This window comes from Neovison vison, chromosome 13 (genome assembly GCF_020171115.1).
Source record: "Neovison vison isolate M4711 chromosome 13, ASM_NN_V1, whole genome shotgun sequence".
NCBI classification, from domain to species: Eukaryota; Metazoa; Chordata; class Mammalia; order Carnivora; family Mustelidae; genus Neogale; species Neogale vison.
In genome coordinates, this window is record NC_058103.1 from 79723810 (window position 1) to 79740609 (window position 16800).

The window sequence follows — 16800 nt, forward strand, 5'->3', positions numbered from 1 at the left end:
AACAAAAAACAAAAAAAAAAAGAAAGAAAATCTTAACTTTAACTTGCAAATAAACTTTTACGGGGGAAATTATAAGTGAAGTTGTCATCTCTTTAGTTTTTATAGAATATACCACTTCTTATTGTAGTCTTCAACATCTTTTACTTTTACTCTACTCCTCAGAATCTACTTTATGACATGATATTAAGTGTGATTTTTACCCCTCCCAACAATGTTTAACTTACCACCAGAAGAAGGAGAGTTCTTCTCAGGAAATGTTACCTGTTTCAACATCACCCAGACATATATGGGGCACTTAGCTTTCAGCCCAGAATCGTAGGCTTCTTCTCATTGGTTGGAATCTTCCTTGAAAGAGACGATTGAGCAGTGATTGGTGTGGGATCAAACTGTGGGCGCTGCCCAGTCATTAGCCCTGAGGAAACTTAAGTAACAGCTCAGCTAGTAACCAGTAGTAAACCATTAATCCGTTTAGATAGGAAGTCATATAAAGTTTCTTTAATTCATAAGGGGAGTTGGATTGCTCAACAGTAATCATCCAATAAAATATAAGCAGTGCTTCAGTCGTTCGGTGCTAAGTAAATTGAATCTCATTGTCTTCACATGATTCCTGGTGACTTCCTATTGTTTAGCATGTATAGCAAAATCTAGGCTTCCAGAGATAATTTCTATACTTTGTAACTAGAATATGGTAGTTGAGGTCATTTCATCTTGCTTATAGTAGATATTAGCTTAATTCTTCTCTGCATGGGAAGTGAGCAGATTGAATGCAGACTCAGTGATTTACTGAAAATATTTCTGCTTAGTGGGAAAACCGTTTCAAGCAAGAATGAAACTATGTTAAGTTTCCCAGTGGCCTTTTTGTCTCTACCTGACAAAACATTTATTTCAAACCCGGTTTTTTAGTTTTGTTGAGGGAAAAGTTTTGTTCAAATCTGTGAGGTGCTGATTATTAAGAGAGCACAAACAATTCCTCTATGCAAGTTCTGTCTTTGGTTTTCGTTTGGGGTGACTGAATGACTCCTCCTTGTCTTTTATAAGAAGCTGTCCAAGTGATTTCCAGCTATCTGAGCAGCATGATTGTAGCTTGACGCAGTGGCTAGGAGCAAGACTCTGAAGTCTGTATACTCAACTCACATCCAGTTTTGCCACTTCCTGTGTGAGCTCTGGCAAATTGGTTGATCTCTCTGTGCCTTGACTTTCTCAACCGTAAAATGCAGTTGTGAATAATAATGATACCCACCTTGCTGTAAAGTTATCAAGGGGATAAAATGAGTAAATTTGTGTTGGATTTAGACCAGTTCTCGTTTGTACTTAAGCACTTTCACTGTTTTGGAAATATTTACAATTCACTGATGACTTTACTTAGTCACATCGGAGATTCCAGGGTGAATCATTAGAGATTGAGAGACGTACTAGGCCTATTAAAGTAGGAGAAAAGGTAGGTCAGTGAACCAATGCTGGATTGTAGAAAAGGGTCTGTAGATACCTAAGTAAAACCCCTTAGACGTTAGGCAAATGTCATGTGAATCAATCAGGCTAATGTCATGAAGCTGTTTCAGAAATAGAGACAGGGGCGCCTGGGTGGCTCAGTGGGTTAAGCCGCTGCCTTCGGCTCAGGTCATGATCTCAGGGTCCTGGGATCGAGTCCCGCATCGGGCTCTCTGCTCAGCAGGGGGACTGCTTCCCTTCCTCTCTCTCTGCCTGTCTCTCTGCCTACTTGTGATCTCTCTCTGCCAAATAAATAAATAAAATCTTTAAAAAAAAAAAAAAAGAAATAGAGACAGAATTACAACTATGTACCACTAACTCACTCTGCTCATAAGTACAAGGCATTTATCTGTTCAACAAAAGGTTCTGAGTCTCCACATAGAAGGCACAGATTCAAATTCATTTGAGATTATTCTGGCTCTTGCTATTATTTAAACAGCTAAGATGGGGCTGGGACTCAAAACAAGCTGTCATCACTGGCCCTGGATGGAAGCTGTGAACTCACTGGCAGTTACTTCTGCTACCTCTAGTCCCCTTTTCCTTCAACCATTCCCTCAACCCCCTCCCTCCCTCTTTCAGGACCCCACCTATTTATTCCTTAATCTTTTTCCTCTGCCGAAGACTGGGATTGTGTCCTATAGTGGTCAATTTCCTTTTTCCTTGCTGGTTGTCTGCCTGACTACATTGTCGTGTGAGTTAGTTTTAGTCTTGGTCTTATATCAATCAGACATTTTCATTCTAAGCCTTTTATCTGTAACTGTGAAATAAAAGTCTTTGTTCTCTATTAACGGGATTCAGACGTTCTGGAGCAGATGGGAGATGGTTTGGGGGATATGGATGAAATTACACCATCCATAAAGCCAACCTTGAAAGGTAAACCCAACTTGGGCTTTTCAGACATGTGGGTAAAGTAACAGGAGGAAAATGTCTGGAGGTATGCTCCTCTATTTTTTCTCTTGTCTTTTCTGTGGGGCTCTCAGGAAGGGGCAGCTAGAGGATCATCTGACTGTAACACTGGACATTCCTAGAAGAATTAGCATCTCCTGAAGTTTTCATGATGTATCCATACTGTAACCATTCTTCATATTTTTTATATTGTTTCTGGCTCTGAAAAAAAGACACTGACGATTCTTTCCCTGCTGCTACCCTCTAAAAGTCCAAGGTAAACAACAGATCATGAATAAATGCTATGGATGAAGAGACGTTTGGTTAAGATTTTTCATTTAGTGGGATTGAAAATAATACTATGGTGGAATTGATGCTATCTGAAAAGCTTCTGAGTGTTGAACTTTCAACAACAAAGCTCATATGTCATAAACTTTTCTTGTGTTTTGGGTTTTATGGTCTTTCTTCTTTTCGAAGGAAAAATCTGTCATTGTTATGTTCTAGTCACCAAAATGGAGGGTCTTGCTGGGTGTCCTCCTTGGGGGACAAATGGTGCATCTCATACTTGGATGTATATCTTAACAAATACTTAAGAAGCCTGGGTCTCAAAGGAGATGCCTAGTGTCCTGTCCTAGTGTACTGTACTAATTTTCAGTACATCCAGCTGACTTGGCTCAATGAGATGTTCTTGGACAAAACTAACTGGCTATAAGGTGTCCCAGGCCCATACTCCTGTACCTACTGGGGTTCAAAGAGCTCCTTGAGGTGTGGATTTGGTCCAGAAGATTAATAACCAACACCGATGTGTTCTAAGTCTACTGGGAGATAGAAAGTATCAGGAATGAGACAACTTGTTTTGGAATGCCATAGACTTGAGCAATAACCATACTTGTAAGGTGTACAGAAATGCTCAGGATAGTGTCTTGGAGTACATCATGGTCTTTATAAACAAGGCATCTGACATTGGACTGCCCATGTTCAATTCCTTAATCCACTGAGCCACCCAGGTGGCGCCCATGTTCAATTCCTAACACAACCACTCTCTTACTTGATGACCTTGGAAAGTTATTTAATCTCTCTCAGCTTTAGTTCCTCATCTGTGGCAATTAATATAATAAAATGGTAATAGTAGTATTGAACTCAGAGGATTCATAAGGGTATCAAATCACATAAAAAGTGGAAAGCACTCAATTTAGTGCTAACTCATAGTAAATATTAGCCTTTTTTTTTTTTTTTTTTTTTTTTAGTGTGTTTGGCAGTTTTGTGTTCTGGTGACACAAATACTTTTGTATTTATTTATCTCCTACTATATTCTTCCATTTGTTAATCAGAAAGAGAATTTCAGGGCGCCTGGGTGGCTCAGTGGGTTAAGCCGCTGCCTTCGGCTCAGGTCATGATCTCAGGGTCCTGGGATCGAGTCCCGCATCGGGCTCTCTGCTCGGCAGGGAGCCTGCTTCCCTCTCTCTCTCTGCCTGCCTCTCCATCTACTTGTGATTTCTCTCTGTCAAATTAATAAATAAAATCTTAAAAAAAATAAGAAAGAGAATTTCACAGTTGGAAAGAATTTTAGAATAATATAATTCTATCTTTTCATACATCAAATGAAGAGAATGAAGATTGAAGAGGAATAACTTACACTAAACCACTCCTTCTTGAGGTTTGAGAATCTCTAGTTCTATTGCCAATGAGGGTAATAAATAATGATGGCATGGTATGTTCCAACAATATTTTATGATTTTCAAGTTGCTTTCACATTCATTACACATCACTTGGTCCTCTCAGCATCCCTGTAAAATATGCAGGATAGGTTTCTTTATCCTTGTTTTGCAGATCTGGAAAAGTGTCCCTTAGTCATAAGGCTAGTTCTTGACTAAGTCAACATTAGAATTCAAATCACAAGAAATTAGGCTCCTAAACTGAAAAACATCTAATGACATCTTAAATCTTCATTCATCTCAGGTCTCTGGCTTCCAGATACATTCACCGGGTTCATAGGGCACTAGAATCAAAAGGGACATTAAAAATGCTATGATTAGCCTCCTCCTTGAAGTCCATACAGGTTAGATGACTTGTCCAACCACACGTGTTTATTGAATTTACTGAATGAAATGAGCTTCTTCCAGCATGCTCAAGGAAATTACAATTGTATCTTCCATGTGTCGTAGTGGCATAGCCCTAAAAGCCTTAATGGTGGAACTCTCACGCAAGTGCATATTCAAATGTCCCTTTATCAAACTCTTCAACTTCATCTTCCCATGTAGAGGAAGGCATGCTACTATACGGGTCTAAGAGGATTTTGAAGCATCTGATAATAAGAAGTCCCAAGAATATACACAAAATCCCAACAAAAGCAAAGCCAGTTTTTTGCTCCAGAGTCAATGAAAAAGCTGATACTTCGTTGACACTCATCTTAGTTGAAGAGTTGCCACAATAGGTACTACTCATTATTCACTGTCACAGCATTATGGCTCTTCAGAAGTGCTGCGGGAGTCACCTCTTGACCTAGACACAAAATTGGACTCAGTTTAGTGTTATTCGTGTATGGTATTGAGCAGGTAACCTTTCTAAAATCTGGCAGTTTTCAAACTCTCTTGACTTAGCTCACAAAAGACATGTGAAAACATCAGATATGGATCAGGATCAAATTGGCATTGGAGATGCTACTTCTATTGTACTCGTTACGGAGTTGCTTTTGGGGACGCCTGAAACTACCCATATGCACTGAATATAAAATCAGGTATGAAAGTGAATATTCAAATAATTAACCCCAGAAGCTTTGGTTCAGTGTAAGATGGTTAAGTCATGGCTTCCTTGACCTGAATTGTCACCTAATATTTACTTTGATTTTTGCATGTGTAGATAACATCATAAATAATCATAGGGTGAAGGCTGGTCACACCCAGGTCACCTGGTGACCCTATAGGCTGGTCACACCATGTTTTAAGGTCTCTCTCCAGTGCCATTTTGTCTGATGCAGATTCTGATCCTTTTAAATAGGTGCAATGTCTTCTCTCTTTTTCATTCTCTTAGCTTTTAGACTTATATACCTGTGTTTTCTTTCCCACGACCGCTCCATATGCTAAATATTAATTTCTTAAAGAGATAGATTGTGTTTACAAAATTATTTTAATAAGAGCAGTATCCAATATAGCATCTTGTAAATAGTAACCAGCAGTAGCTGTGCATTAACCGTCTCCCCACCAGCCCCATTAGCTTTCAGCACCCTAAATAAACATAAAACAAAGTGAAACAGCATTATTTGCTATAAACATTCAGCTTCAAGATGAGCTCCCCAGTTCTCTTCCCAAACAGATTTCCAGTCCTAAACTCCTTCTGTACTGAGATTTTAAAACTACAGCAAAAGTATTCACAAAATATGTGTTGGATTGAAGCAAAACAGATTTTCCCATTTGATGTCTTAATGTTAATTAAATTAAGATTGGTTAATTAAATCAAATGGTTACTAACCCATAGCCACCCTTCTTGAGTGGACTTCTAGCAAGTAACTTGTCATCCAATAACAAAGAATAATAGATTTTTCTTGTTTGCATTTTTATTACTGCTTTTTCTAATAATTTTTAAGAATTACTTACTAAAGTGGCTGACCAAATTTTTTTGGATTCGATTTTCAGAAAACGACGGATACAGAAGAGGTACGGGACGTAAAGAGTAAAGAAAGGAAGTAATTAATAAGAACAAACTTGTAGCTTTCACAGTTATTCACTAATGAATAAGCCAGTTAATATTAAACAATATTTTACTTTATAATAGTTTGGATTACAAAACAGCTTTACCTTCAAAACTTAAGTGTCAGGAATATTTAATACATTGTGCAGTATGCAGTAACGGAAAAATATTGTTTCAAACTTCTCTGTTACACTTCTTCCCATCAAATCATTTTTTTTCTTCCTTAATATGTATAGTACAGTAACTATACTTTAATTTTTTAAAAATTTAGTATCACTTAGATGGATCAGAGTGATTTTTCTGATTGAGCTCTTGTACTATTTATCCTGTAGAAGACATGAGATTGGACAGAATATCTAATGACCTTGGGACTTAACAAGAACTTTTTTCCCTGAGGAAATCTCCACTTCTATTGCTTTTCTCAGTTAAAGGTCTTTTGTTGAGATCCATACATTCTCTGGTTCATTTGTGTAACAAGTGAAGACACTGAAAAGCAGGATGTTTCTATAGGGACCTGCTGAACCAAACCTTTGCTGTGTAACTGATTCAGCCAAGTAGCTAGTTTGAACTATTTTTTTCATTAGTCATGACTTTGCTAGGCTGTATCATTTGACTATTTCAGAGGATATGCGGATAAGAGGAAGCAATAAACCTGCTTTACTGGTGGATGTGTGTGGCGTGTCTAGCAGGCTCCCTTCAATGGAGGACTTCTTGCCCAGAAGCTGGGAGTGCTGCCACTAGATAATCTTCAGCTGTATGTAGCCCTTTCGTGGGGATCTGCCTGTCTCATGCAAGGTCACAGTCTGTTCCCAGGGCAGACCATTTCTAATGACTGGTTGATGCAAAATTAAAAAGCCTGATCATTTCGACTCAAAAGAGCACAACTCTGAAAGACCATTCTAGGTCTAGAGTTGTATATACAGTAAACTAAGACTGCACTGGTTCTACATTATAGTTCAACTTCTGCACACTCCTGCCTATTCCCCACTCTTTCACAAGTGTTGGGCCCTAGGGCACCACTTAATAAATGTCCTCACACTGAACTCGGCCTCAGAGACCAGTTTCTGAGGAACACACTTGCAACAATTGCTAATGCAAAAGTTAAAACATCTGGGCCGTTTTATTAATAATCTGTACGTTTTTCAACTGGTCCATATTGACATTATGTAGAAACAACCTAAACTATGTATAATTATGATATTAATTCAATTTATTTATGTTTTAAAAAAATCATACTGCAGACAGAAACAAAGGGTTGTAGCTAAGCATTAAAAGAGTTAAGTCAGTTAGCTCCTAATGAGTAATCTGCTAGTCTCTGTTATTTATATTAAAGCCCATCAATTGACCAAACAAACAAACAAAAAGAGGCATTTTCTAGCTGTAGCAATAAAACATTCATCTCATTTGTCACTATTAAAATTAAAACACAGTATCTTCCAAGTTTGAGATACAAGATCCCTTATTAAATTACCTAACACACCAGATAATGCCTCCTTCTGAGAGTCTCAGACAATCTGAATTACTTTCCTTTTTAATGCAAAAATAACTAGTTTTCAAGTACTAATTATAGTTCTCAGCTTCTATCATAGTTATCCAAAAAAGTATCTGAACTGAATCAAAATAAATGTATTGAAAAATCTAATTTTTGATGAATAAAGTTCTGGTTTCTGAAAATCTGATTTTTAGGCATCCAGAAAGCATGTCAAAAAATACTTAACATTTAGTTGAAGTGAATAAGAAAACTTCTGTTTGATTTTAAAAAATTGACCTCAGAGATAAATATCAAAATTCAGCAGCTCAGAGTTCAGTGTTTCTTATTTATTTTTATCAGATTGATTAATGATAGCATTCCTAGAAAGATTCACATGATTTGTACTCTAGGTGATTCCAACCCGTAAGGGCAAGGGTCCATGCACAAACAGAAGAAAACAGCATAGGTATCTACAAAGACAATAGAAGGGAAGAGGGAATAAACTTGTATTTAGCATACACCATATACCAAACATTGCTTTACATCTATTATTTTATTTAATCCCCATAATAACCATACAAGGTTAATATTATTATCTTTAATATCCTGACAACAGAAGAGATGCAAAGCCAACAAATTTAGAGGAAATAGAGATTTCACTCATTTAAAGATCAGGAAAGAGATTGTAAGAAATTGTATTTGAGCTTAGTCTTGAAAAACAGAAGATTTAGGTATGTGCAGAAGGAAACAGCATGACAATAAACACGGAGGTAGAAAAGTGCTGAATTTGTTCACAGTTTGGCACAAGTAAAGTGGAGTATGGGAAACAGTACATTAGAAAGGTAGGTTGAGCCAAGATGGGAAATTCTTTGACTGTCAGGCTGAGTTTGCAATTTATTTGCCTAAAGGTTGAGTTGCTTGATGATGAGGCCAAAATAGACAAAGATTTCAGGGAGGGAGCATCATGGGAAAGAAATGGTCCAGGTAAGAAGCAATGAGGGCTTGGACTAACAAAATAGATATGTGGGAGAGGAAATGGGTTTTGAAGATATTTATAAAGATATTGGGGAAGTTCTGGCAAATGATGGAAGGTAGAGGGCCTTGGAGAGAGAGGTATCAAAGATGACGCCACTCTATTAAGCCTGGACAAGTGTAAAGACAGTGCTTTCATTAGCCAAAATTAAGAAAATATGTACAAAGTGTCAATTTAGAAAGTAAATGAAGAGTTTAGTTCTGTGCTTAGCGAACTTATGGTGTCCATACCTGGGACATAGTAGATACTCAATGGGCAGTCTTAAACAAATTAACCCAGATCATGTTGTTTAGCATAAAATTACTGGTGGGAAGAATATCTTAAGGATATTACTGACAAATAAAATTTGTGTGGAAGAATAGCTCCAGGATGAAGAGAGTTTAATACACAGAAGAATTTACAGATCAAAACTTAAAGAGAAAGAAAGACTTGCTGAGTTTTTCAGAAAAGGAAGACCAAGGAGGGTGCTAACTGCATTCAGATATTTGAAATGTTACTGTAGGAAGCCAGATCTACTTGTTCTGGATTGATCCAGAAAGCAATTTTTATGTCATCCCATTAAGGTTCTATTTGCAGTCACCAAAAAGGATTGAAGATGAAAGAAACCTAGCAATGAACCTCTGAGAATCCTTCTCTTACAAGAAGAAAGCAGGATCTGCTAGTGGAGTTGTATTAGGAATGATCAGAGTCATAAGTGACTCTGTAGTAGGAAGTTCACTTAGAACGAAGGAAGCTAGAGTTTCTAAAGGCATTCGTAAACAGTGTCAAATTCTGCAGCGGTGATAGAAACTACGTGCTGAAAAACAGGGCCTTGGGTTTGGCCTTCAGAATTTTTTCATTACTTTAAAAATTGTGGTGGATGGGCGCCTGAGTGGCTCAGTGGGTTAAGCTGCTGCCTTCGGCTCAGGTCATGATCTCAGGGTCCTGGGATGGAGGCCCGCATCGGGCTCTCTGCTCAGCGGGGAGCCTGCTTCCTCCTCTCTCTCTGCTGCCTCTCTGCCTGCTTGTGATCTGTCTCTATCAAATAAACAAATAAAAATCTTAAAAAAAAAAAAATTGTGGTGGAATGTCCAGGAGGGACACTAAATTGAAGAGGGTTTTGGAGTGATGGGTAATGAATAAATAAAGCCAAATGATAAAAGAAACTTGACAAAAAAGATGTTTTACTTGCACAAAAATTTAAGTGCAAAAGTTTAGATCTAAAAACCAATTATTTCTAATAATAAGGACATGATTATATATTCAACTTTTAAAAGTAGAACCAAATAAATTCAGTTGGGGTTCAAAGAACTGGGGAATTTCTATTTTTAGCCAGAAATTGGGGAGATAAAGAACAGAGGTTTTATTAATATCTTAAAAGAATTTGGACTTTTAAATTCATTTTAAAATTCTATCTATACTAAAGATGAAAACAAGATACAAGTCAAGGTAAACACTTTAAGGTTAGTATTTAAGATGGGAAAAAAGTCTGACCATTGCTGCAGGCTGTCTCCATAAGCAAATAAATAAAAAGTTAAGCAATTGCCTAACAATATGTTCAGCAAATATATGCTCTTGGTAATTTAAGCCATCGGTGTAGCAAATGAAATACCAATATTTTCAGGCCATTTTTTTTTCAAACATTCGCCCAAACTTTCCATTTTACTTGCGTGTGAAATGAACAACTTGTCTCATTTCAACAGCAAGTTCTAAAGTTTTTGAGAATATATTGTAAGTGCAATGAGCTTTGTACTTTTCTATTGATATAGAGCATAATTTGATGAAAGAAAGTATTGCTAGAAACAAAATACTGTTAAAAATAAATAGAACTCTCCACTTACAATACTGACTTCTTCATAATCAATAAGATATCTGAAATTACTTGATGAATATGGATAAAAGATACATTTTCACTTTCTCTAGTCTGTGACAGAGATGGAAAAGCAAAATAAATCATTAGTTTCTGTAAAACAGACATTTTAATGCCTACCTCAGAAGGAAAACATCATCTTAATATCTTGTTTACTGGGAAATAGAAAAATGAGAGACATTTAGACCATGAAGTTATAAAACCAGGATAAATAAAACCTGTTGAGAAAAAAGAAATGAATTTTCAAAAAAATAGTAGATGTAAAATTGTGTAGTAGAAGTTATTTTAAATATGCTACACCACAAAAAATGAACAAGATCAACATATAGGTACTTTAGAAATGAGCAATTGAGTTGAAAGTACATCATTTCCTTCATGACAACTGTCAGGAACTAAGATTTTTAAGTCCTGATGAGTCATAGGATTAGACCAACAGTATAGCTGTAGTCCAAAAGGCCAAAATCTCACTCAATAGCTTTGTAATTAATAACCAATAAATAAAGTCTTTCTATGATCATACAAATCATACCATTGTGAGTAGTCAAAGATACCAGTATTTTTATACCATATATATGTGTGTGTATGTATATGCATATTATATACATATGTGTGTGTATGTATATAATATGCATATACATACACACACACACACACATATATATAACCACATACGACATGGATGTTGTATGTGATTTTTTTCTTCTGTGAATATGTTACTGATTAGAAATATAAAATTTCACTTTTCAGAAACCTATAGTTCATTTGCATGCCACAATGTTGCAACTGTAGAAACCAATTTTGAAAAGTATATGCCCATTTTAAAAAAAGAGAGAGAACCTCTTGTATTTTATTTTAATCAACAGGTTTTTTTCCCTCTGGTATATTTATCTAGTAATGATAGTTCAAACAGTATATCTGAAATGACAACTATTATAGTGGAATATGGTATTCTTGGTGAAAAGTATTTTGATACTGGATATCAGATATAGTGATCTTTAATGCTAATAATATGAACACACATGATTTCATAAAATGAGACATGTAAGAAAACATAGGCTAAAAAAAATAATGATTCCTCCCATATACACATATATACATCCCCCACCAAATATCAAGGTTATTAAATCCTATTCAAAGTAAACAGGGAAATGAAGCATTGTTCAGACCATTTCTGCACAGACTAGTTAATTATGAGGAATGGAATGTGTTGGAATTAAAGGAAAACCTTAAATTACAAACCCAGATGTCGTCATAATGGTGAAGTACATACATTTCAGGCCTTGCCAGAGATCCAAAACCCTGGGATCTGCCAAAACCAATACCCTCCCCTCAACTTTTCAGATTTCAACCTTTAGAGAATCTTCGTATGACTCCCCAAGGACTCTGACATTGGATCTTTTCAAATACTGGATATCTGGTCTGAAATTTTTCAAAATGTCTCACTAGAGAAACCTGGACTGTCATTATCGTTCTGCTTTGTTTGTCTCCAGTTCTCTTTGGACACAGTAAACTAAAGAAGCGTAGAAACCTCCTCCAAAACATGGGAGAAGCATTAGAAAGCTAACTGCAAACACAAAACACATTTTATTTTTTCTTTTTGACAACAGCAGCAGCAGCAGCAGCAGCAGCAGCAACAACAACAACATCAGGGCTCTTTTCTCCTTTAGAATTTGAACTGACCAGACCTGCAGGCTGTATCCCCCACCCCCCTCCCCTTGCCGGCTCCCTAGCTTCAGAAATACAAGAGAATGAGAACAGGCTTCTCCTCTGGACCTTCACTGAAACCCTGTCAGTCAATGCGGAGGGTAGGGGGAGAAAGTTACTTCGCAGGCAGCGATGTCTCACCTTCCATGCTTGTTGCCATGGAGATGAAATCCAGCGAGTAGACTTAAGTGTTGGCAGGTTTGTCTGTGTTCGCTGATCGGTTCAGTAACAGTGTAAAAGGCGTGTCCTGGGAACCTGCGTGGAGTCACAGGACCGTGGTTAGCGCTCTCCTGGCCTAGGTGTGTAAATGTCTGTATCTGTCAGTGAGAGACAGAGGACGTGGGCGCCCGCGAAGTACGTGTGCGCGCGCTAGTGTATTTGCAGGAAAATGTGCCTGGATTTATTCGATGTGGCAGAGTGTAAATATTTGCGCGCGCGCGCGTGTATGTGAAGGCGTCTGTGTTTGTGAGACAGAGGAGTTGGGAAATGAGAGGGGGCGGGGAATGGGCCACCGCAGCAACAGGCTCTATTCCTCAGTTTTTCTAAAAAGGAAAAAAAAAAAAAAAAGGTGCTCATTTTCACTATCACACTGCAGGGTAGCAATCGGAGTTCATCATTCATCTGGCTTCCCAAGGCAGTGGAGGTTTAATTAATTTATTCTTAAAATCCGTGTTTTCCTCTCCTCTGCATCCGTAGCTGTGCCGCGGGCATTTTGTTGTACTGGTTGACCGCAGTCTCAGCCGAGGAGTTGACGCTAAATACGTCTTCCTTCTCGTCTGATAAGAGGAAGACGAGAGTGAAAGTGTGTTGGTTTAACTGGGGACCGCATGCGTCATTTGGAGGCATTTTTTCCTATTCTTCACCTTTTCTTTTCTGCGCAAACCCAACCGGATCCTGCCTTCCCTCCCCGCCCCTGCTTTTTAGGGATTGGCGTCCAGGCGCTGTCCGTAGTGCTGAAAAATTGCGTAGTAAGACCTACCAATGAGCTAGAATACACCAAGACAGGAATATTCCATAAAAGCCCATATGTGATTGCATGACACGTTTTCTAAACACTGTTCAGTACATAGACTCTAAACTTAAACGTCATTGAAAGCAAAACAAAAACAAAACAAAAGAAAACAACAACAATACAATCTCTTCCTGCATTCTTACTTGGGGGTCTTGTCCAACTCAATTATAAAGGTCCAATTCTATTTATGTTTGGATACTATATTCAGAACCTTCAAATTGCAAACACCTGTAGATTCTCTAAAAACTTAATTATTAGTCCTGTATGTTATAAATTGTCAGCAGTTGGGGGAAATGTTGATGCAGAATTGGGTCATTGTTAGTGTAAAAAATGCTGAAAGCCCATGATGTAAAGATGAGTTAGAATTCAACAATAAAGTGAAGACAATGTATTTACAGTATTTACTAATTTAGGAAATTTCATGGTCTTACAAGAAATGGGCAATGTATAAATGGGAGTTCATACAAGACTATACTGAAAAATACTTACTCTTTTTCATTTAAAACTTTTAAACACCCTGGGGATACACAGGTGGTTCAATTGTTTAAGTGCCCAACTCTTGATTTCTGCTCAGATCATGATCTCAGGTTGGTGAGATTGAGCCCCACAGTGGGCTCAGCACTTAGCCTGGAGCCTGCTTGGAAATCTCTCTCACCTATTTCTCTCTCTCAAATAAATAAATAAATATAAATCTTAAAAACAAAACAAAACATCAAAACTTTAAACACTCTATAATATAGGTGGACTGCCCGCCAATGAAGAAAGTGGAAGAAGTTCTTCTAGTACCATGTTCCTAGCCAAGTCTTTATCGACTTTTTTTTAAAACTTGCTAAGTGGGGCGCCCAGGTGGCTCAGTGGGTTAAAGCCTCTGCCTTTGGCTCAGTCATGATCCCAGGGTCCTGGGATGGAGCCCCACATTGGGCTCTCTGCTCAGTGGGGAGCCTGCTTCCTCCCCTCTCTCTGCCTGCCTCTCTGCCTACTTGTGATCTCTCTCTCCATGTCAAATCAATAAATAAAATCTTAAAAATAAAATAAAACTTGCTAAGGGCCCCCATCCTATTTTGGTAGTATATGCTAGAGCAGTGCCTCCTGAAATTTAATGTGCATATGAAACCCCTCAGGATCTTGAAAAAAATGCAGGTTTTCATTCAGCAAGAATGAGTTTGGGTCTCAGATTCTGCATTTCTAATATCCCACGTGATGCCAGAGGTTGCTAGTTCAGGACCACACTTCAAGCAACAAGTTCCAGAAATATTGTATTCTGGCAATACAGTCACTCATAGACTTTGGGAAAGGAGGTCATTTTCTTCCATCTATTATTCTATGTATGTTTCTAGACTGTTGCAAGAATGTTCCATTCAAATAAGTTCAGAGGTTAACCATTTAATTTACACAATATTAACCAACTGTTTGTAACTCAAACTGCTTTTAAATTTGTTCATTTGGTTTTGATTTTGACACTGTCTAGACACATACCGCAGTTTACATCACCCTATATTTTCATACTATAACTGGCAATTACTCATTCTCTTTGCATTCCAAACTCAAGGAAAAAAAAAACCTAAGTAACTGATTTTACTGCTCATATATGGGCCCCACACCAAGGATTTATTCTCATGATTTTGACTTGTCATTTTATGACTTTTAGTATGGCTTCATGCTAAATGCTCATTATACCGACTTTACAAATCTGAATGTTACAATCTAATTCTCGTCCAACTTAGAAAGTGAGATAGGGCTATTGTTTCATAGATCATTTGAGTAAATGCTGATCTGTCATGTCACTGACATAGCCTAAGTATAGTTAGATTTTGAAGATTCTTCTGGATGGTTTCCTCCTCCTCCTCCTCCTTCTTCTTAAATTCATACATATATCAGTTGATACTCTGTTTTTAGTCAATATTTTTGAATTGATGCGAAAGATAAGTTTTGACTATATATTAAGTTCCTTGGTGTTAGTTTACGCATGATCTTGACCTTTCTCAAGCTATATGAAAGGTGCTGATGTTCTGGAAAGTCTGCAAAGTGGTTCACTTAGGAAAATATAATGAATTAAAATCCATTATGTTCTACTTCCTTTGCTAGTGGCTGGGATACAAAGATAGATGATCTTTGGTCTCTGACCTTGATGAGATACACTGCAAAACAACATGGCAAGTCTACTAAGTTTTATAGAAGTGCAGAGATTAGTAATTTATATTCTATTCTCCATTGCCAAAGAAGTGATGAAGAATAGCAAAATAGACAAAACCCAGAATATCTGCATTTCAGGTCCTTGTCAATGCCTGCTGCTTAATTTTTATTTTAAAAAATTATTGACAGATAAGAAACATATAAATGCTTTTCTAAAGCACACATAATTAATCCATACTTCTGGATAGTCTATTATTTATTTTCAGACAATACAAATTACTGGAAAGGTAAATATATAGGTAGCATTGTTAAGACCTCCTCCAAACTGAATTGCCTTTCCTATGCTTCAACATTCTACTTTCAGCTTATATGCAAATATTCTGTATAAAACAATCCTCAGTTTACATGCCCTGTTCTATATGTACTATAGGGTTGTTACTACAGACTCGGATTTGCCCAACACATCACTTAATATTCCTTATATTAAATCTCTTCAAAAACATTTTTTTCATTGACAGTTTCCTGAATTGAACTCTCATACTCCTCCTCACTTAAACCATCCAAAGTTAAGTGGGGTGTTCTCTTATACACAATGTGCATCATAAAATTGATCCCATTTGCTTTTTCTTTTAGTCAGTAGGGATGTCCAAGTAAAATTAATATCTAGAAATTAATAACTGTGTAAAATATTAAGGTCTTTATGGTTTTTTTCTCTATTGCCTTGACTACTGCAATTTTGTTTTCTCATGCATTGGTATATTACTTTTTTTTCATTATCTGTTTTAATGTGTGTCCTATATAAATGTCCTCACAAAATCAGAAATGAAGTAAAGAAATTACAAGTAAGTAAATAAATACATTTATTTTTCTATGTTTATTTTTCTGCTTTTTGCCCAAAAATGTTGACTACTGTGTGGGTATATATAGTTAGTTGTTCTATAAGTTTATTTTTAATAAGACACTAAAATATAGAAAAAATCATATAGTTAGCTATGAAGATAAACATATAATTTATTATGACTACATAAATGTTTAGCTAGTGGAAGAAATTTTAACTTAGATGACTATAGATCAGGTTTATTTCAAAACACTTTGTTTCTCTGTCTATATCCTAAATAGTATCCTTTGTATGAGTAGGACTTTTTTTTATGTCAGAGAGCAGAAGTGTTGATTATCCAACTTACTAGAAGATGTGGCAACTATAGAAATTTAAAGAACATGACAGCCCCACTTTTATGAACATACATTAGAATAATAGTGCAACAAAGGAACTAAAATCAAGAATTTCTTCTAACAAGCTGGCTAGGATACTTTTCAGAGGGAAATTTTCCTTGCTGTGAATTCTTGCTACCCTGGCTCCAGCTGAATTCTTGCGCTCATGTTTTCTATGGTGAGATCATCTCTTGAACTTATTAGGCCAACATGTTACCTTCAGCTTTTTGTGGAAACCTACATCTTGTCTGGTTGAAGTTTGATTATTCTTTCTAAACTAAAATGTCTTAATATAGCTGGGTCTTTTTATTTGAAGTATTGCTATT

At 36.8% G+C, this 16800-nt stretch overlaps 2 protein-coding genes across 5 annotated transcripts in view; both read right to left on the reverse strand.

Moving 5' to 3' along the window:
* The window catches only part of SLC12A1 (solute carrier family 12 member 1), a 90644-nt gene extending 90326 nt beyond the window's left edge, over window positions 1–318 (reverse strand). For all 4 annotated transcript variants that reach the window (XM_044230044.1, XM_044230043.1, XM_044230041.1 and 1 more), the window contains exon 1: window positions 225–318. The gene's annotated coding sequence lies outside the window, so the exon portion shown is untranslated. The remainder of the gene's footprint in view (window positions 1–224) is intronic.
* Window positions 319–4505: 4187 nt separating this feature from the next.
* On the reverse strand, window positions 4506–4818 carry CTXN2 (cortexin 2). Its single transcript, XM_044231313.1, has one exon. It carries the CDS (start codon window positions 4816–4818, stop codon window positions 4573–4575), a length of 246 nt encoding a protein of 81 aa, XP_044087248.1. The 3' UTR covers window positions 4506–4572.
* Between the last annotated feature and the right edge of the window lie 11982 nt (window positions 4819–16800).